Below are 16,445 nucleotides of genomic sequence, written 5' to 3'. Positions count from 1 at the left end.
GTCCATTTCGAAGGAACTCGATAAGCCTGGTATGTATGATTTATTGCCACATAAGTTAAAATACCATCAGAAAAAAAACTCATAATTTTCACATCATGCTGACGAATAGCAATAGCAATTTTGTTATAGTTTTATAGATCTGGCAGTTTTCCAATCCGTTGCATCGTGCCTGTGACGCTCGTGGTGTGTATTGTCATGTCGCTGCACAAGTATCTTGTCGCCCGATGAAAAATCGCATCACATCTGGTAGGTAGCAGTCTTTAAGCAGGTAAACAGTGCACCAGAGAGACAACTAACAGGTTTCATTTGAGCCAGGATCCATAATTCTGTCTTAAATTGAGGCTGTTGATTCAGAAAGGAATTGTGATATTTCAAAAATCACAGGATAGATGTTCCACTAGCACTTCCTGAGTCATGTTACTGGCTGAAAGCATGTCAGTCAACAGGAGAAGCAGATGATTGGTTAATGACAGGAAAGAAGCCAGTGAAGGGGTGGAGACAAATTCACCCTCCAGGTGTAATGATCAAACAAGTGCAACCCTAACGGGAAGCATGGCTTGCAGACAGAGATTTCTGTCACCATGTGTAGTACTATATGTAATGTTTAAAATTAAAACACATGTTTACTGTAACATGTGCTTCTTACAACACTCCACGTTTCATAGTATTATTCTGTTAGCTGCAACTACTTTACCCATATAAAAGTTTACCACAATATTTTGTCAGTTTTAACAAGCTTTTCCCATGGTTATACTATTGTATGCATTTACAATAGTTTACTCTGGCTTGATATTTTTATTAATTTACATTACCATCTTTATCAATGATTTATTACACTTTACTATGCTTTTACTACTGTAAACGTTTATAGGGTTAATCTGAATATTTATATGTTGATGGCCTTAGCTCTGTGGCTGAGCGTTATTTATATAAGACATTCCTGATGCAAATCACGTTTGCACTGGGGCAGGTGAAGGGATTCATTGCTCCACACAGGATGCCACCAAGCAGGGAACTGCAAATTATCACCATTATAAAAAGCAAAATGTTTTTCTTTATGGCCAGTTTAACGGGTGTTTTACTTTTATTGATGGCTGTAAACGCAACAGCAATGGAATTAGAGAACATCCACACACAGTGGTTCTGCTGCGGACACCCAGAAGCATGGCCGAGTTCTCCATTAATCACATACATCATTCATTTCTGGTTTCAGGAGAGACTAATGAATTAAAAAGAGCTCTTTTTTTGTTTTGATAATCCATTTGTTGTATTTATTCACCGTAATACTTCTAGCTAAAGGCTGCTTGTCATTGAAGCTGTGACAAACACAGCAGTACATTGTAAAGACAAATGCCATGGAAATAGACAGAACAGGCTACAGGTTGAACACAAGACTGCCTATCAATACATTGATAGACATGTTCATAAATAAGAATAAAGCCACTATTTATATAATGTGAAAATCCTGTCTCTATAAAACAATATCTGCTATGCCTCCAACTCCCTCAGCTCCAATCACTACACCACACTGCCTCCTACTCCCTCAGCTCCAATCACTACACCACACTGCCTCCCAGTCTCTCAGCTCCAATCACTACACCACACTGCCTCCAACTCCCTCAGCTCCAATCACTACACCACACTGCCTCCCAGTCCCTCAGCTCCAATCACTACACCACACTGCCTCCCAGTCTCTCAGCTCCAATCATTACACCACACTGCCTCCTAGTGCCTCAGCTCCAATCACTACACCACACTGCCTCCTAGTCCCTCAGCTCCAATCACTACACCACACTGCCTCCCAGTCTCTCAGCTCCAATCACTACACCACACTGCCTCCAACTCCCTCAGCTCCAATCACTACACCACACTGCCTCCCAGTCCCTCAGCTCCAATCACTACACCACACTGCCTCCCAGTCTCTCAGCTCCAATCACTACACCACACTGCCTCCTAGTCCCTCAGCTCCAATCACTACACCACACTGCCTCCCAGCTCCAATCACTACACCACACTGCCTCCCAGTCTCTCAGCTCCAATCACTACACCACACTGCCTCCCAGTCCCTCAGCTCCAATCACTACACCACACTGCCTCCAACTCCCTCAGCTCCAATCACTACACCACACTGCCTCCCAGTCTCTCAGCTCCAATCATTACACCACACTGCCTCCTAGTGCCTCAGCTCCAATCACTACACCACACTGCCTCCCAGTGCCTCAGCTCCAATCACTACACCACACTGCCTCCCAGTCTCTCAGCTCCAATCACTACACCACACTGCCTCCTAGTGCCTCAGCTCCAATCACTACACCACACTGCCTCCCAGTCTCTCAGCTCCAATCATTACACCACACTGCCTCCTAGTGCCTCAGCTCCAATCACTACACCACACTGCCTCCCAGTCTCACAGCTCCAATCACTACACCACACTGCCTCCCAGTGCCTCAGCTCCAATCACTACACCACACTGCCTCCAACTCCCTCAGCTCCAATCACTACATCACACTGCCTCCCAGTGCCTCAGCTCCAATCACTACACCACACTGCCTCCCAGTCTCTCAGCTCCAATCACTACACCACACTGCCTCCCAGTCCCAAGGCTCCAATCGCCAATATTTGATATTGCTGAAACGGTTCTGGGCTATTGATGGTTTCCTTTACAACGGTAATGAACAATTTCATGGAAATCAAACTTAAATTTATTTAGAAAAACAGACTTTGAAAAAACATTCTTTAAGCGAGTTAAAGTTTTGTGAATGGCCCACTGTGCTGTATATAACCGTCAGCACTAACTATTACATGATTCTCAATTGCATCTAATGTTGATCAGTAGATCCACTCACTCAGCATACTCTCTCTAAAATCACCTCCTCTTTGAACTTGTGTTTGACGCATGTTCACTGGACCAGAGACACGTGCTGTTAACCAGCTCTGTATTATTATTATTATTTATTTCTTAGCCGATGCCCTTATCCAGGGCGACTTGTTACAAGATATCACATTATTTTTACATACAATTACCCATTTATACAGTTGGGTTTTTACTGGAGCAATCTAGGTAAAGTACCTTGCTCAAGTGTACAGCAGCAGTGTCCATCACTGGGGATTGAACCCACGACCCTCTGATCAAGAGTCCAGAACCCTAACCACTACTCCACACTGCTGTATCTTTGGCTTGGACTCGCTTTGCACAGCACACACCGTCACCTGGGCATCAAGCGTTGCAGTTGTGGTAAGATTCTGCACATCTTTAATGACCCGCTCTTTTCCGTCCCGTTCTGTGCAAGCTGTGACTATCAGAGTGATTCCTGTGAATAAGCTCTCCCAGCTCCCTGCCTGCCAGCCCCCTGCAGCAGCAGCAGTGCCCTGTCTCATAAAGAGAGCGCGAGCCTCGACACTGCATTCCTAGCAGATGGTGGCCGCCTCTGATAATCCTTATTCAAGACAAGAATCCCATAAAACACACAGGATACCCCGGGGAGCAAGCAGGGAGTTAACACCTGCACCCTAAACTGTGCTTTCCCAGCAAAAATGCAGTGCTGACAGAATATTTTAATATGTGTCTGTTTTATTATTATTACTCACGAAAGGTCAGCTTTAATACCTTTTTGTCCTCCAGCGTTTTATAGAACGGGTGCCTGTGAATTCTGAATCACTGAAAAGTACTTCCTGTGAGTCTCACAGATACCTGATACAAAATATTAATGTTTTAATAAATAATAAATACATTATTAGAAAGAGATTTTATTCAGCATAAAACAGGGACTTTAAACTAGAGGAGACGGGGAAGGAGAAGCTGCATCAAGGGGGCGAACCCTCTCAACTCAAACAGACAGCTGCAGACACACGGATGTCCGATGAGCAAAGGGCAGTGTTCTGCACTCAGTCAGCACTACAGTTGATGTTTTTAATTGTATTCTTGTCCAGCACATTTAATGGAAGAAGACTAGCATCAGGAAAGTGACCTTAGTTTCATTTATAGTATGGTCCCACAGCACACTACAACAATTCATTGCTCAGCCTACAAAACAGAGGTTGTTACAAAACACGTGACAGGAGAAGGTTTTATAAGCTATAAACTAAAGCGATCCTTAACTACACACGTCAGACTTCCTACCTCCATGGCTTAGTAGATGTGCATTGCAGTTCCCTGAACCCTTGTTAAGATAAAGATATCGGGCAAAGGAAACCGATGCATAAATGAGGTTTGCTGTAAAAATCCATGTGCTGCGCCAACTGTAAGTACAAGATAAGACTGGCTTCTTACGCAGGCTGCGGAGAGGGCAGGGGAGCTCACCCACTATTGTATCAGAAGTCTTTAAAATGTATTTGTTTCGAGTTGTTTCTCCCCTTCAGGTATGTTCAGTAACCTGAATGTGTTTGTTGGTACCTGTGCTTTTTTATTTTGATCCAATCTTTCTGGACACTCACAGGCCACAACGGGTGACTTATACTAAAAAAAACTGAAAAAAAACCCTTGAAATCCCTTCGCAGCGGTAAGGTCATGTGTGCCTCTCAGGTAGTTTTGATGAGAAGAATACAATTTGATTGCTGGAGCAGGCCTTTGGTCAAACAATCCTTTCTCTGCTGTTCGGTGTTCTCTATTCACTTAAGACAGTCATTGCAGACTCACTAAGCAGTCTTTACACATGTGCACATATCAAAGTGCATTCAAGTGCATGCGGGTTCCAGGACTCAATAGCTACTGCAGGTACCTGTATAAGACTGCTGGTGTGGTTGAACAGATAACTATTTACAATGCAAGGCTCTTATTGCTCCCCTGCTTTCTTTGGATACAGAGCTGGGTGTGTTTTGTGCTCACAAAAGGAATCCCATACATTAGCCACACTGTGTCTGAGCTGGTCCACAAGCTCAGTCCTGCAAGTCAAAATGAAGCTGCATGACGGACATGTGTGAGTGCTGCAGCCTTCTATGGAACGACTGATCGGGAAATAATCCAATACACTGTATATAGAGATGAGAGCTGAAGAAGAATGATGTGCTGAGCTCCTGGACTGAGGGGAGATGGCTGCATGTCTACTTAACTACAGGCATACGATAATAATGCAAATGTGAAATATGAAGTATGTATCTTAAACAGCCCCTCAGATCTGATATGTTGCTTTGTCAAGAGACTTACTTGAAAGACATATTCTGCAATTCATTGAACACCTCTGGGTTATTTAAATAATATTTTTTTCTTGTTTGAGTAAAATACAGTTTGACACAGAGAGGGATAGGGTAAATCTCATTTACCCATGAGCATGATGTAAAACACGCCTATTTTCACATAGAAACACGCATTTCACATGAAAACGTCCACTGCTCCCAATCCAGACAGCCTTGGGAGCACACGTGGAAGGTGTCTGGCACAGATCTCTATAATCCTGCGTCTCTGCTGGTTTTCAGCCATGGTGATCTGCAATAGCTGGGTCGAACAGTTCCATTATACACCTCTGGGTTAATTATTTTCACTGTGCTTCAGAGTTTCACTCAAACAAGATGTCACCTGACAATCATGGATTTCCAGGTGAGATTCTCTGGTGTACCTGTTCTCTGAGCATGGAAACCACGCTTTCCCAAGCTGTCTGTGAAAACAGCACTGAACGCTACACATGGCTAATGTGCATATCCTCCTTTCCCCTTCATTTGTATAACGTCAGGTGAAAAGAGGGACTTCTCGAGTAATATAACTTGAGCCAATGGAAACCCGACATGTATAGGGTCATTTCTCATTTGGCTGGAGCACAATGTCTCGAGTGAAATTAGAACACACATGGAAACTTCCCCATAGAGACCTTTGTTGGCTTCTTGTAATATCTTTTATTTTTTTGGTCTTAATCATCCAGAAAACATAAAGCTACATCACAGCAATATGGCAGCCCCTAATAAAAATGTTCTATTTATAAAAACAAACAAATTAATCTTATTACTGCAGGGAGGAGAATGTCTTTGATCTATTTTCAGTTAAACACACAAGAGATGACATCTCATTTTAAGGTTTCTTTTCATTTCTGCTTCCAGAATGAGTATATCTTTATTAACAGGCACATTTCCTGTCCTTCTTATTCACAATACTGTCACTGCAGTTTATTTGATACAGTACCACCTGAGGGCCTCAGGATGCAGGCCTTCCTCACTGATAACCCAATTACCGCTATCTTTGGTAACAGAAGAAGTACATATTGCAGTGCACATTAGGGTGATTGGTTGCAATAGCCACTGTGATTTCTGGTCAGTTATTGATAATGTTATAATAGGCCCTACATTTAAAAAATGCAATAAAACATCTTGCTTTTTGTACAGGGATTCCTTTATATATTTATCTGGCACTGAATCCCACATATCGGATTAGTAAAGAAGGGTTTATACAGCTAAGTGTTTTGCCTCACCTAGAATTTTAGGATTCAGACATAATCTAAAAAAATATATATGAACATAATTTAGATCTTTTATTTAATATCATGTAATCAAAGAAACTACAAAATGATATTGCAAAAGTCTCCCGGGAAGCCATAACAGTTGTACAGTATTTCATGTTAGATTTCAAAATGTCACATTTTTCAATGTGTCAGTTTTTTGTATATGGAAAACTACAAAGCTGTATGTCATTTCATATATTAACGTAACATTATTGAGCTGGTTTCATTCGACTTTATAAAGCAAAATGCGTTAATTCTATGCGGTGATGCAAAGCTTTTGGCCATAGCTGTAGGTTAGTCCCCACTTGTTCCACTTGTTCCTCTTGTTCCTGTCCGCTAAATCAGTTACCGGGATCATCCATTTGGTGCGCTGCAATCAGGATTAAGTTAGTACAGACTTGCAGGATTTTCTAGTCTGCATTTTAGTCGCTTGATGTGACTGAATCACTGGTACGCTGCAATTGACCCACAATGTGCTCAAAGTCCTCCTTCATATGACACACAGGGTGACCCTGTGCAAGATCATGAAGGTCAGGCTATGATCCCACAATGATTCCTTGTATCAAAACAAATTCATGTTGCCAGATCAATACACAGAACCGTGAGCGTCATTTTTCATTTCTATTAAACACGTCTCAGATACCCAGCTTGATGGCTGTCAGGCAAAGGTAATTTCATTAAAATTCGGATGATATTTTATGTGAATTGTCAACTGCTGACCAACCATTTTGCAAATTCAAACTGTTTGTTCCCCTACTCGACAACAACAAAAACAACAGCATTATCCAACTTATTAGCAACTTTCATGACCAAGGCCATCCCAAATCTCCTTACAAAATGGTATTCATTTAATTAAAAGCTATGTGAAACAAATAAGTCTAAAGAGGATCTTTAAGAACTGTCATAGTCTAGGAATCCCTAATAAGCTGCAGCAGGGTGCTCCAGAGACTATGAGCACAGCATGGGCCTCCTGGTCACAGAGCAGACCCAGATCCAGGGACTGAAGAGATGGGGAGGACAGGTAGGATACGAAATGTTTGAAGGCCTACACTGTTTGGATCTTAGCAGCTGATGCCTATTGAAAAACTGGTTTACTGCTGGAGAGGTCATTGCTTCAACCACCTAACCATTGTAAAAGCTCCTACTTTTAAACGCCTGCCAATTGATAGAGAGGAAATCCAGCATGATCCAGCAGTCGCTGTCTAATGTGCTGAACTGATCAGTGAAGCTTCGGAAATAGCTGTCCTCTGTCCTCTTCTGTCAGAAGAACCCGCTGTCCAAGGTGCTGAATATCCTTCAGAAGAACCCGCTATCCAAGGTGCTGAATCTCCTTCAGAAAAACCTGCTGTCCTCTGTCTAAGGTGCTGAATTTCCTTCAGATGATCCAGCTGTCCAAGGTGCTGAATATCTTTCAGAAGAACCCGCTGTCCAAGGTGCTGAATCTCCTTCAGAAAACCCAAATGTCCACTGTCCAAGGTGCTGAATCTCCTTCAGAAGAACCAGCTGTCCAAGGTGCTGAATCTCCTTCAGAAGAACCAAATGTCCACTGTCCAAGATGCTGAATCTCTTTCAGAAGAGCCAGCCGTCCGCTGTCCAGAGTGCTGAATATTCTTCAAAATAACCAGCTGTCTGTCCAAGGTGCTGAATCTCCTTCAGAAGAATCAACTGAATGCTGTCCATGCCCCTGATCCTCTTAAGAGAACCAGCTGGCCATTAACCTTTGTGTTTAAGCCTGGCTGCAGATCAAATACCTTAGCCTATGGCTTAATATTTGTGCCCAAACCAGCAAAAGACATCTTTGTTATTATGTCACATATTCCTCTGATCCAGGATTTTCTTTTACTGTATGACTGACATTAGGTTCATGTTGTTACATTGTTACTATGATTCACATATATAATCAGCCCATTTTATTATTATGTTGCCTTGATGTGATTAATTCCACCTGCTTTCCAGAGAAAAGGGATCTGGTAATGCTACAGTACTTAACCTCTGCATACAGTGGTGTAGAAACAGAGAGACTCAGCGAGTCACAAATGACATGTATTGTCAGATATGAGTCCCAGCATGACAGCAAGGAGTTAAGAGCTGTCAGAGATTAGTATTCTATCCTGAGATGTCACACCAGCACTATTAGTCTTAGTCACTGCTTAAAATAATTGGATTTATTGGCTTCTGTTTGCTTGGGGTATTCTGGGGACCTGAGATTACACCAAAAAACATTTCAAGCAACAGAGAACAGTAAGTTTAACTGCTTCAGGGACACCTTTCATAAGAGTTGTGTCTGCCTGTTTGCCCATCTCTGCTTCTTCCAGCTACAGGCTTGTTGACCTGTCATTAACGTAGGGAGGACGTCCAGGTCCTAACCATAGGGGCAAGTAAACAACTGCTCAGTCAACATCTGAAAAGGAAAACAGATTTGATTTTGCCTTTAAGAGGAGCTTTGATGATCTATTTAAACAACAATACACAATCACAAAGTTTAGCAAGCAGATGCGGCAATGTAGAAATCTCATTAGGAATCAGATTTTTCCATTGATTAAAATAAACAGGATTTCACCTGCAGAGATATTAATTTGATATATGCTTAATGCTACTATCGTATATATTATTGTATTATATCAAAGACATATTCAAGTTAGGAATCCATGAAATTGGGTTGAAATTTATTTGATTTTTTTTGGTTAATTTCTGCTAGGATCACCTTCAACAGTTTGTATTTGGCAGTTCAGAACCAGTGCTGTTACTGAGGCAATGCAGCAGCTAACCCCTGTGTTAAACCGTGCTGAGAGTGGGGATCAGGCATGCTTGCAGATAAAGGCAGAGTATTGACTAGATGATTCTCCAGAGACTCACTTCAAAGATCAGCTTGGGGCCATTCTAGAATTTGTTCATTGATGAGGCTGCAAAAAGGTAAAAAACTCACATATTCTAAATCAAAAGGAAAAAAAGTACAGCTTTGTAAGCTGTTTTTTTTAATGGTGTTTTCTTTCTGCTGGGCACAGTTATTTGAGGAAAAGTTTACCACAGTATTTTTACAATTTTACCATGCTTTCCCCATGATTATGCTATGCCTTTACCATAGTCTAACCTGGTTTGTCATGTTTATTAATATGCTTTACCATACCTCTCTGTTATGCTTTTACTATGGCAAACTTTTATAAGGCTAGAACTGGAAACACAACAACCAATAGAAATTGAGTAACACATTGTGACAGGATTGAAAGGAGTCCCTGTTGTAATTCGCCCTCCCGACCACCGGCAGCGCTGTGTAGGGTTGACCGTGATTGGGTCAGGAGGCTGAACTCTGACCATACAGGAAGTTCCGGGTCAGGCGGCCATCTTGGCCCAAGGTGGGACCATGCGGCCGTCAGGTCCCATCATTGCAATCAGCTGTGCTGTTCTCATCGATTGGCTGACGTGAGGCAGCGTGCTGATTGCAGGGGTGGGACTTGGCAGTATTTAAGCAGTATGGTTTTGCCATTCGGCCCCCTGTCCTGAACTGAAAACACGTGCTGTGCTTTGTTGTTGTTTTGTTTTATCAAACTGCTGTAATTCGCAGAAGCTTGAAACTTAAGGGACTTTGGTGGATTGCCGCAGTGGAAGAAACCCAGGACAAGCCAGTAATCCGTGGAAGGGGGCCAGGAGGCGGTGAGAGGAAACCCACTGCAGGAGCACAGAGAAACCCAGTGCTTCCTTTATTGTTGTGTGTAACGGGACGTTTTTGTTTATTCTTTTTATTTGAAACCTGAGTTTACCATCGCTGGTATTCCAGGTGGTTTTCTTGTTTATTTTCTGGAATACTGGACTGTTCTATTTTTGTTTGTTAAAATAAAATCCTGCCTGTACCATTGAAGGTACAGGGCTCCAAGGACTAAACGACACTTCCGGCTCCTGTGTGCTGTCATTTCTGGTCCTTCCCTAAAGCTCCACCCACTACCCTCCCACAAGGTGGTGTCAGAAGTGGGATGAGCATGGACCGGCACACCCTGCAAGCCGTCTTGGAGGATCAGGAGAGACACCGTGACGGTGTAGAGCGGCGTCGGGAAGAACGGGATGCTCAGAGGGATGCTGAGCGTTCAGCCCATCTGACCGCGATGACTGACAAGATGGCGGCCATGTGTCTGGCCATTCAGAACCTGGTAGTGGCCCAGGCCCAGGCCCAAGCCCAGGTCCCGGCCGCAGCAGCTGGACCAGCGCAGCCGACGCCCAAAATCCGGCTGCAAAAGATGACCTCAGAAGATGACCCGGAGGCCTTCCTGACCACGTTTGAGCGGGTGGCTACAGTGTCAGGGTGGCCAGCCAGATGTTGGGCGGCACAACTCGCCCCTTGTCTGACTGGTGAGGCGCAGGCAGCATACCGGGCCCTGAGCAATGTGGCAGCGGAGGATTATCCCCAGGTGAAGGCAGCTATCCTCCAACGCCTCAATATCACTCCGGAAACGCATTGCCGGCGTTTCCGGACCTACAAGCGTCCAGAGGGAACCCGGCCCCGCATTGCGGCCCAGCAACTCTGGGACCATCTGACCCGCTGGCTGCGTCCCACTGAACGGACCACCCAACAAATCATGGAGTCTGTGGGGGTCGACCAGTTCCTGGAGGTGTTGGAACCGGAGACTCGAGCCTGGGTCGCTCGCCACAGACCCGAGACGATGGACAAGGCCGTCGAACTGGCGGAGGCTTTCGAGGATTCACTGCTTCGGGTGGACCCCAGTCCAGCCCCAGCAGTCCCAGTGAAGCATCGCCCTTTACCAGCGCACCCAAGGACTGCAGCGAGGCCTTCAGTTTTCCCCGTCCCTTTGAGCGCCTCGACTCCAAAGTGGAGACCGAGGTTAGCTCCCAGCTGGGCCAGAGAGAATCCCTGGACCCCCCCCCCCAGTGGTGGACCAAGGGACAAGCAGCCGTCTCCCACAGCGTTGCCTTCCCCTACCTGCTTCCGGTGCCATGAGGTGGGACACATCGCGAGATTCTGTCCTGCCGCAATGGAGTGTGACGTGGCCTTGCGATGTCCGGACGCAGAGGGTGGTGAGTACAGGGGAAGGGGTCGGGAGGGGCCTTGCATTATTAATGTAGTTGTTGGTAATATGAGTACCCACGCATTAGTGGACTCAGGGTGTAGTCACACTATAATTCGGTCTGCTCTCTTGGAGGGTACGCCCTGGCGGCCACAGGGGTCTGTGACCATCTCGTGTATTCATGGAGAAACCAAGGCGTATCCTACCACTAAAGTTAGAATGACTGTGGAAAGTCGGACGTGCCACGTAGTCGTGGCCGTTGCTAAAAAGGTGCCATACCCAGTAATTTTGGGTCGAGATTGGCCTTACTATACACAAGTTAAGGTCAATGCGGCTCGGCCACCTATTGTAGAAAAGGTGGTCGCAATGGGGGATCCAATTGGCCAGATCTTCCCCTTGCAGGCCGACATATTTACTTCCAGGTTCCGGCCCCATAAAACTAAAAGAGAGCGGAGGGCCGAGAAACTTGAGGGGGCATTAATGAGGCAAGGCTGGGGATTGGTGGGAGAATCTGCTTTGCCTGTCAAACGAACACAGAAGGGGGTGGGTGTCCAGTGTGACCAGCAGGAGCGGGTTACTGAGATCCCTAGAGCAGAAGCTACTGTGGCCCCGCTCGGCATACCGCAATTCTGGGACCGGGGTGTGGACCTAGAGTGGGAGCAAAGTAACGACCCCACTCTGGTGCACATCCGGGGGCGGGTTCGGTCTGTCGAGGGGAAGGAAGTTGAAGGCTGCGGGCCGCTCACATTTCCTCACTTCATCGTGATGGGGCATTTGCTGTATAGGGTATCCCAAGCCCCGGGCACAGGACAGCCTGTAACCCAATTATTGGTTCCGGGGTCTTTCCGCCGGGAGGTCATGCGGTTGGCACATGATATTCCCTTTTCTGGCCACCTGGGGCGGGAAAAGACCTTGGAACGAATACTGGCCCGGTTTTATTGGATGGGACTCCACGTGGATGTGAGGAAATATGTAGCGGAGTGTCCCGATTGCCAGAGAGTAGCGCCGGGGCGGGTTCGCCCGGCCCCGCTGGTCCCACTGCCCCTGGTTTGTACTCCCTTCGATCGCATAGCCATGGACATAGTGGGCCCAGTGCATCCCGCCGACTCTGGATATACGCACATTCTAGTAGTGGTGGATTATGCTACGCGATATCCAGAGGCGGTGCCACTGCGCTCCACTAGTGCCGTCGCCATTGCTAAAGAACTAGTTGAGATCATTGCTAGAGTAGGGGTGCCCAAAGAGATTCTGACGGATCAGGGAACCAACTTCATGTCCGATACCCTCAAAGAAGTATACAAAATTTTGAAAATCCGTCCCATCAGGACCTCTGTGTACCATCCGCAGACAGATGGCCTGGTGGAAAGGTTTAATCAGACCCTGAAGCAAATGCTGAGGCGATTTGTGAACCAGGAACAAAAACATTGGGCAAAACTCCTCCCCTTCCTGATGTTTGCAGTGAGAGAGGTGCCACAGAGTTCAACAGGGTTCTCCCCGTTTGAGCTGCTATATGGGAGACAACCCCGAGGCATTCTCGATCTCGTGCGAGAAGGGTGGGAGGACCAAACCTCTACTTCTAAAAATGTAGTCAAATACGTACTACTGCTAAGAGATCGCTTAGAATTAGTCGGTCGTTTGGCTCAAGAGAACCTGCGCAATGCTCAGCATCAGCAGCAGCAGCAGTACAATCAAAAAGCACGAATTCGGACTTTTCGACCTGGAGATAAGGTACTGCTGCTCCTTCCCACAGCCGAATCTAAGTTGTTTGCCAAGTGGCAGGGGCCTTATGAGGTGGTTCGGGCTATAGGGAGAGTGAATTATGAAATCAGGCAGCCCGACCATCGAAAACCACTCCAAATTTATCATGTAAATTTGTTAAAACCCTGGAGAGACAGAGAAGCCCTGTTTGTTGCTAATGATAGCCCCGAGGAGGATTTCGGTCCTGAGGCAGGGCCATCTGGTCAAACAGCTAAAATTTCGATGGGGGAACAGTTACTTCCCCGTCAGAAACAGGAGCTGGGTCAATTAATTGAGGAATTCAGTGATGTTTTTTCTGAGTTGCCCGGTAGAACTGACATTATTGAACATGCCATTATTACTCCGCCAGGTGTTCGGGTGCGTCAGAGGCCTTACCGGATCCCGGAAAGTCGGCGGGGTGTAATGCGCCGGGAAGTGGCCAGTATGCTCGAGCTGGGAGTAGTGCAGCCTTCCCAGAGCGAGTGGTGTAGTCCTGTGGTAATGGTACCTAAGAAGGATGGCTCCACTCGTTTCTGTGTGGACTTTAGAAAGGTGAACGCTATCTCTAAGTTCGATGCGTACCCCATGCCTCGAGTGGATGAGCTCCTCGACAGACTGGGTAAGGCGAGGTTCTTGTCCACTCTGGACCTGACAAAGGGATATTGGCAGATCCCGTTAACACCCAGTTCCAAGGAGAAAACCGCATTTGCTACCCCGGATGGCTTGTTTCATTTCAAGACCATGCCCTTCGGTTTGCATGGGGCCCCAGCTACCTTCCAGAGACTGATGGACAAGGTGTTACGTCCCCATCATCAGTATGCGGCAGCATGTATTGATGACGTTGTTATTTTTAGCTCTACCTGGAAGGAGCACCTTGATAGATTGGCGGCTGTCCTGCAGTCTTTGAGGGAGGCGGGGCTAACAGTCAACCTAGGCAAATGCGCGTTTGGCAAACAAGAGACCCAATATCTTGGCTTTAGCATGGGTAATGGTCGGGTGAAACCAGTGGCTTCCAAGGTCCAGGCCTTGGTGGACACTCCGGTCCCACGAACCAAGGCTCAAGTGAGGTCACTTTTGGGGCTGGCAGGCTATTATCGCCGTTTTATCCCCGAGTTTTCCACCATTGTTAGCCCCTTGATTGACCTCACTAAGAAGAGCGCCCCAAACACTGTAAAATGGTCAGATGAGTGTCAGGAAGCGTTTGACACGATAAAGCGGATACTTTGCCAAGCCCCTGCACTAGTTTCACCAGATTTCGACAGGGAATTCATCCTCCAGACAGACGCCTCGGATGTCGGTCTGGGGGCCGTCTTGTCCCAGGAGATCGATGGGGTAGAACACCCCGTGCTATACATTAGCAGGAAAATGGCTCAAAGGGAGCGCAACTACTCAGTTATTGAGAAGGAGTGCCTGGCCATTAAATGGGCCACAAACTCTCTTCGATATTATCTCCTGGGGCGGTCCTTCACTCTTGTCACAGATCACGCTCCTCTTAAGTGGCTAAACACGATGAGGGACACGAACGCCCGGATTACTCGGTGGAGTCTGGCGCTGCAACCCTTTAACTTCACTGTTAAACATCGTTCGGGTAAGGAGCATCAAAATGCTGATTTTTTTTCAAGGGAGGGGGGTCATTTAGGGGAGTTAGGGTTGGCCGAGTGTGCCTACGGCTCCACTCTGAGGGGGGGGATGTGTGACAGGATTGAAAGGAGTCCCTGTTGTAATTCGCCCTCCCGACCACCGGCAGCGCTGTGTAGGGTTGACCGTGATTGGGTCAGGAGGCTGAACTCTGACCATACAGGAAGTTCCGGGTCAGGCGGCCATCTTGGCCCAAGGTGGGACCATGCGGCCGTCAGGTCCCATCATTGCAATCAGCTGTGCTGTTCTCATCGATTGGCTGACGTGAGGCAGCGTGCTGATTGCAGGGGTGGGACTTGGCAGTATTTAAGCAGTATGGTTTTGCCATTCGGCCCCCTGTCCTGAACTGAAAACACGTGCTGTGCTTTGTTGTTGTTTTGTTTTATCAAACTGCTGTAATTCGCAGAAGCTTGAAACTTAAGGGACTTTGGTGGATTGCCGCAGTGGAAGAAACCCAGGACAAGCCAGTAATCCGTGGAAGGGGGCCAGGAGGCGGTGAGAGGAAACCCACTGCAGGAGCACAGAGAAACCCAGTGCTTCCTTTATTGTTGTGTGTAACGGGACGTTTTTGTTTATTCTTTTTATTTGAAACCTGAGTTTACCATCGCTGGTATTCCAGGTGGTTTTCTTGTTTATTTTCTGGAATACTGGACTGTTCTATTTTTGTTTGTTAAAATAAAATCCTGCCTGTACCATTGAAGGTACAGGGCTCCAAGGACTAAACGACACTTCCGGCTCCTGTGTGCTGTCATTTCTGGTCCTTCCCTAAAGCTCCACCCACTACCCTCCCACACACATGCATTCAACAATTCAATAAAATACAAATACTCTTTTATATACTGGACCAGTAGATCAGTGTCCAGCGATCTCAAGTCCCTAGCAAAACATATTCCAGAATAATGAATTCACAGACCTCTTTATATGTATATCTGTATTCCATACTGTATCTCTTCTAGCAATGTAAAGTATTGTAAACTGTGGCCAAGGACCCCCTGTATAGAAGGTGGAGTGAGAAGCAGTGCTCTGTGTTACACGTATGTGCAAAATATAAACCTTCCATACAGCATGACCTTTAAGTGACCTCCCTTTGGTGTCTCTCTGTCTGGAAGCATAGTAAAGTAAAGGCAAGCATTAGAAATGCCAGAGAGGTATGGTAAAGCCTATTATAAAACATGGCAAACAATGGTATAACCATGGGAAATGGAAAAACGGCAAAATGACTATATACAGTTACAGAGGTAACATTTTATATTGGTGTCCTAATCGTGGCTTTTTAAAAGTACCACATAACAAAAGCTATGATTTTGAATTACTGTATTTAATGCTAATGCTGCGCATATGTGTATCTCCATAGCAGCTGTTGCTGTAGGGAGGCCATACAGAATCTGTGACTACTTCTGGTGGCTTTGTCTGATGCTTTGTATTTGTGTTCAATCTTCAGTTAAAAGATGTTCTGGTGTGTCTTTTAAAATCCATGCCCTTGCCTCTCACTGACTTTTGTACTGACCGTTGTCATACCCATTGTTATATGTGTCAATTTTAACTTCTCAGTCATCATGAGTAAAATGTGAGCTGAAAATGTTCTTGTTAGGATCACGCCCTGCAACACTTTCTGTTATAAATGTTAGCA

General features: G+C 45.8%; 3 protein-coding genes across 4 annotated transcripts in view; 2 read left to right on the top strand and 1 right to left on the bottom strand.

The window, feature by feature from the left end:
* Positions 1 to 16,445, bottom strand: part of LOC117403985 (dedicator of cytokinesis protein 2-like) — a 428,344-nt gene that overhangs the window by 242,147 nt on the left and 169,752 nt on the right. The window lies entirely within an intron of this gene.
* LOC131697403 (uncharacterized) overlaps positions 1 to 16,445 on the top strand; it is a 116,724-nt gene that overhangs the window by 98,757 nt on the left and 1,522 nt on the right. The window lies entirely within an intron of this gene.
* LOC131697405 (zinc finger protein 444-like) lies at positions 9,651 to 15,606 on the top strand. Its single transcript, XM_058985733.1, has 2 exons — positions 9,651 to 11,450; positions 15,222 to 15,606. Exons 1-2 carry the CDS (start codon positions 10,394 to 10,396, stop codon positions 15,227 to 15,229), a joined length of 1,065 nt encoding a protein of 354 aa, XP_058841716.1. The 5' UTR covers positions 9,651 to 10,393; the 3' UTR covers positions 15,230 to 15,606.

Source organism: Acipenser ruthenus, chromosome 2 (genome assembly GCF_902713425.1).
Source record: "Acipenser ruthenus chromosome 2, fAciRut3.2 maternal haplotype, whole genome shotgun sequence".
In the NCBI taxonomy this organism is placed as follows: Eukaryota; Metazoa; Chordata; class Actinopteri; order Acipenseriformes; family Acipenseridae; genus Acipenser; species Acipenser ruthenus.
Note: the sequence above shows the minus strand (reverse complement) of the source record. Positions and strands in the feature narration are given on the sequence as shown.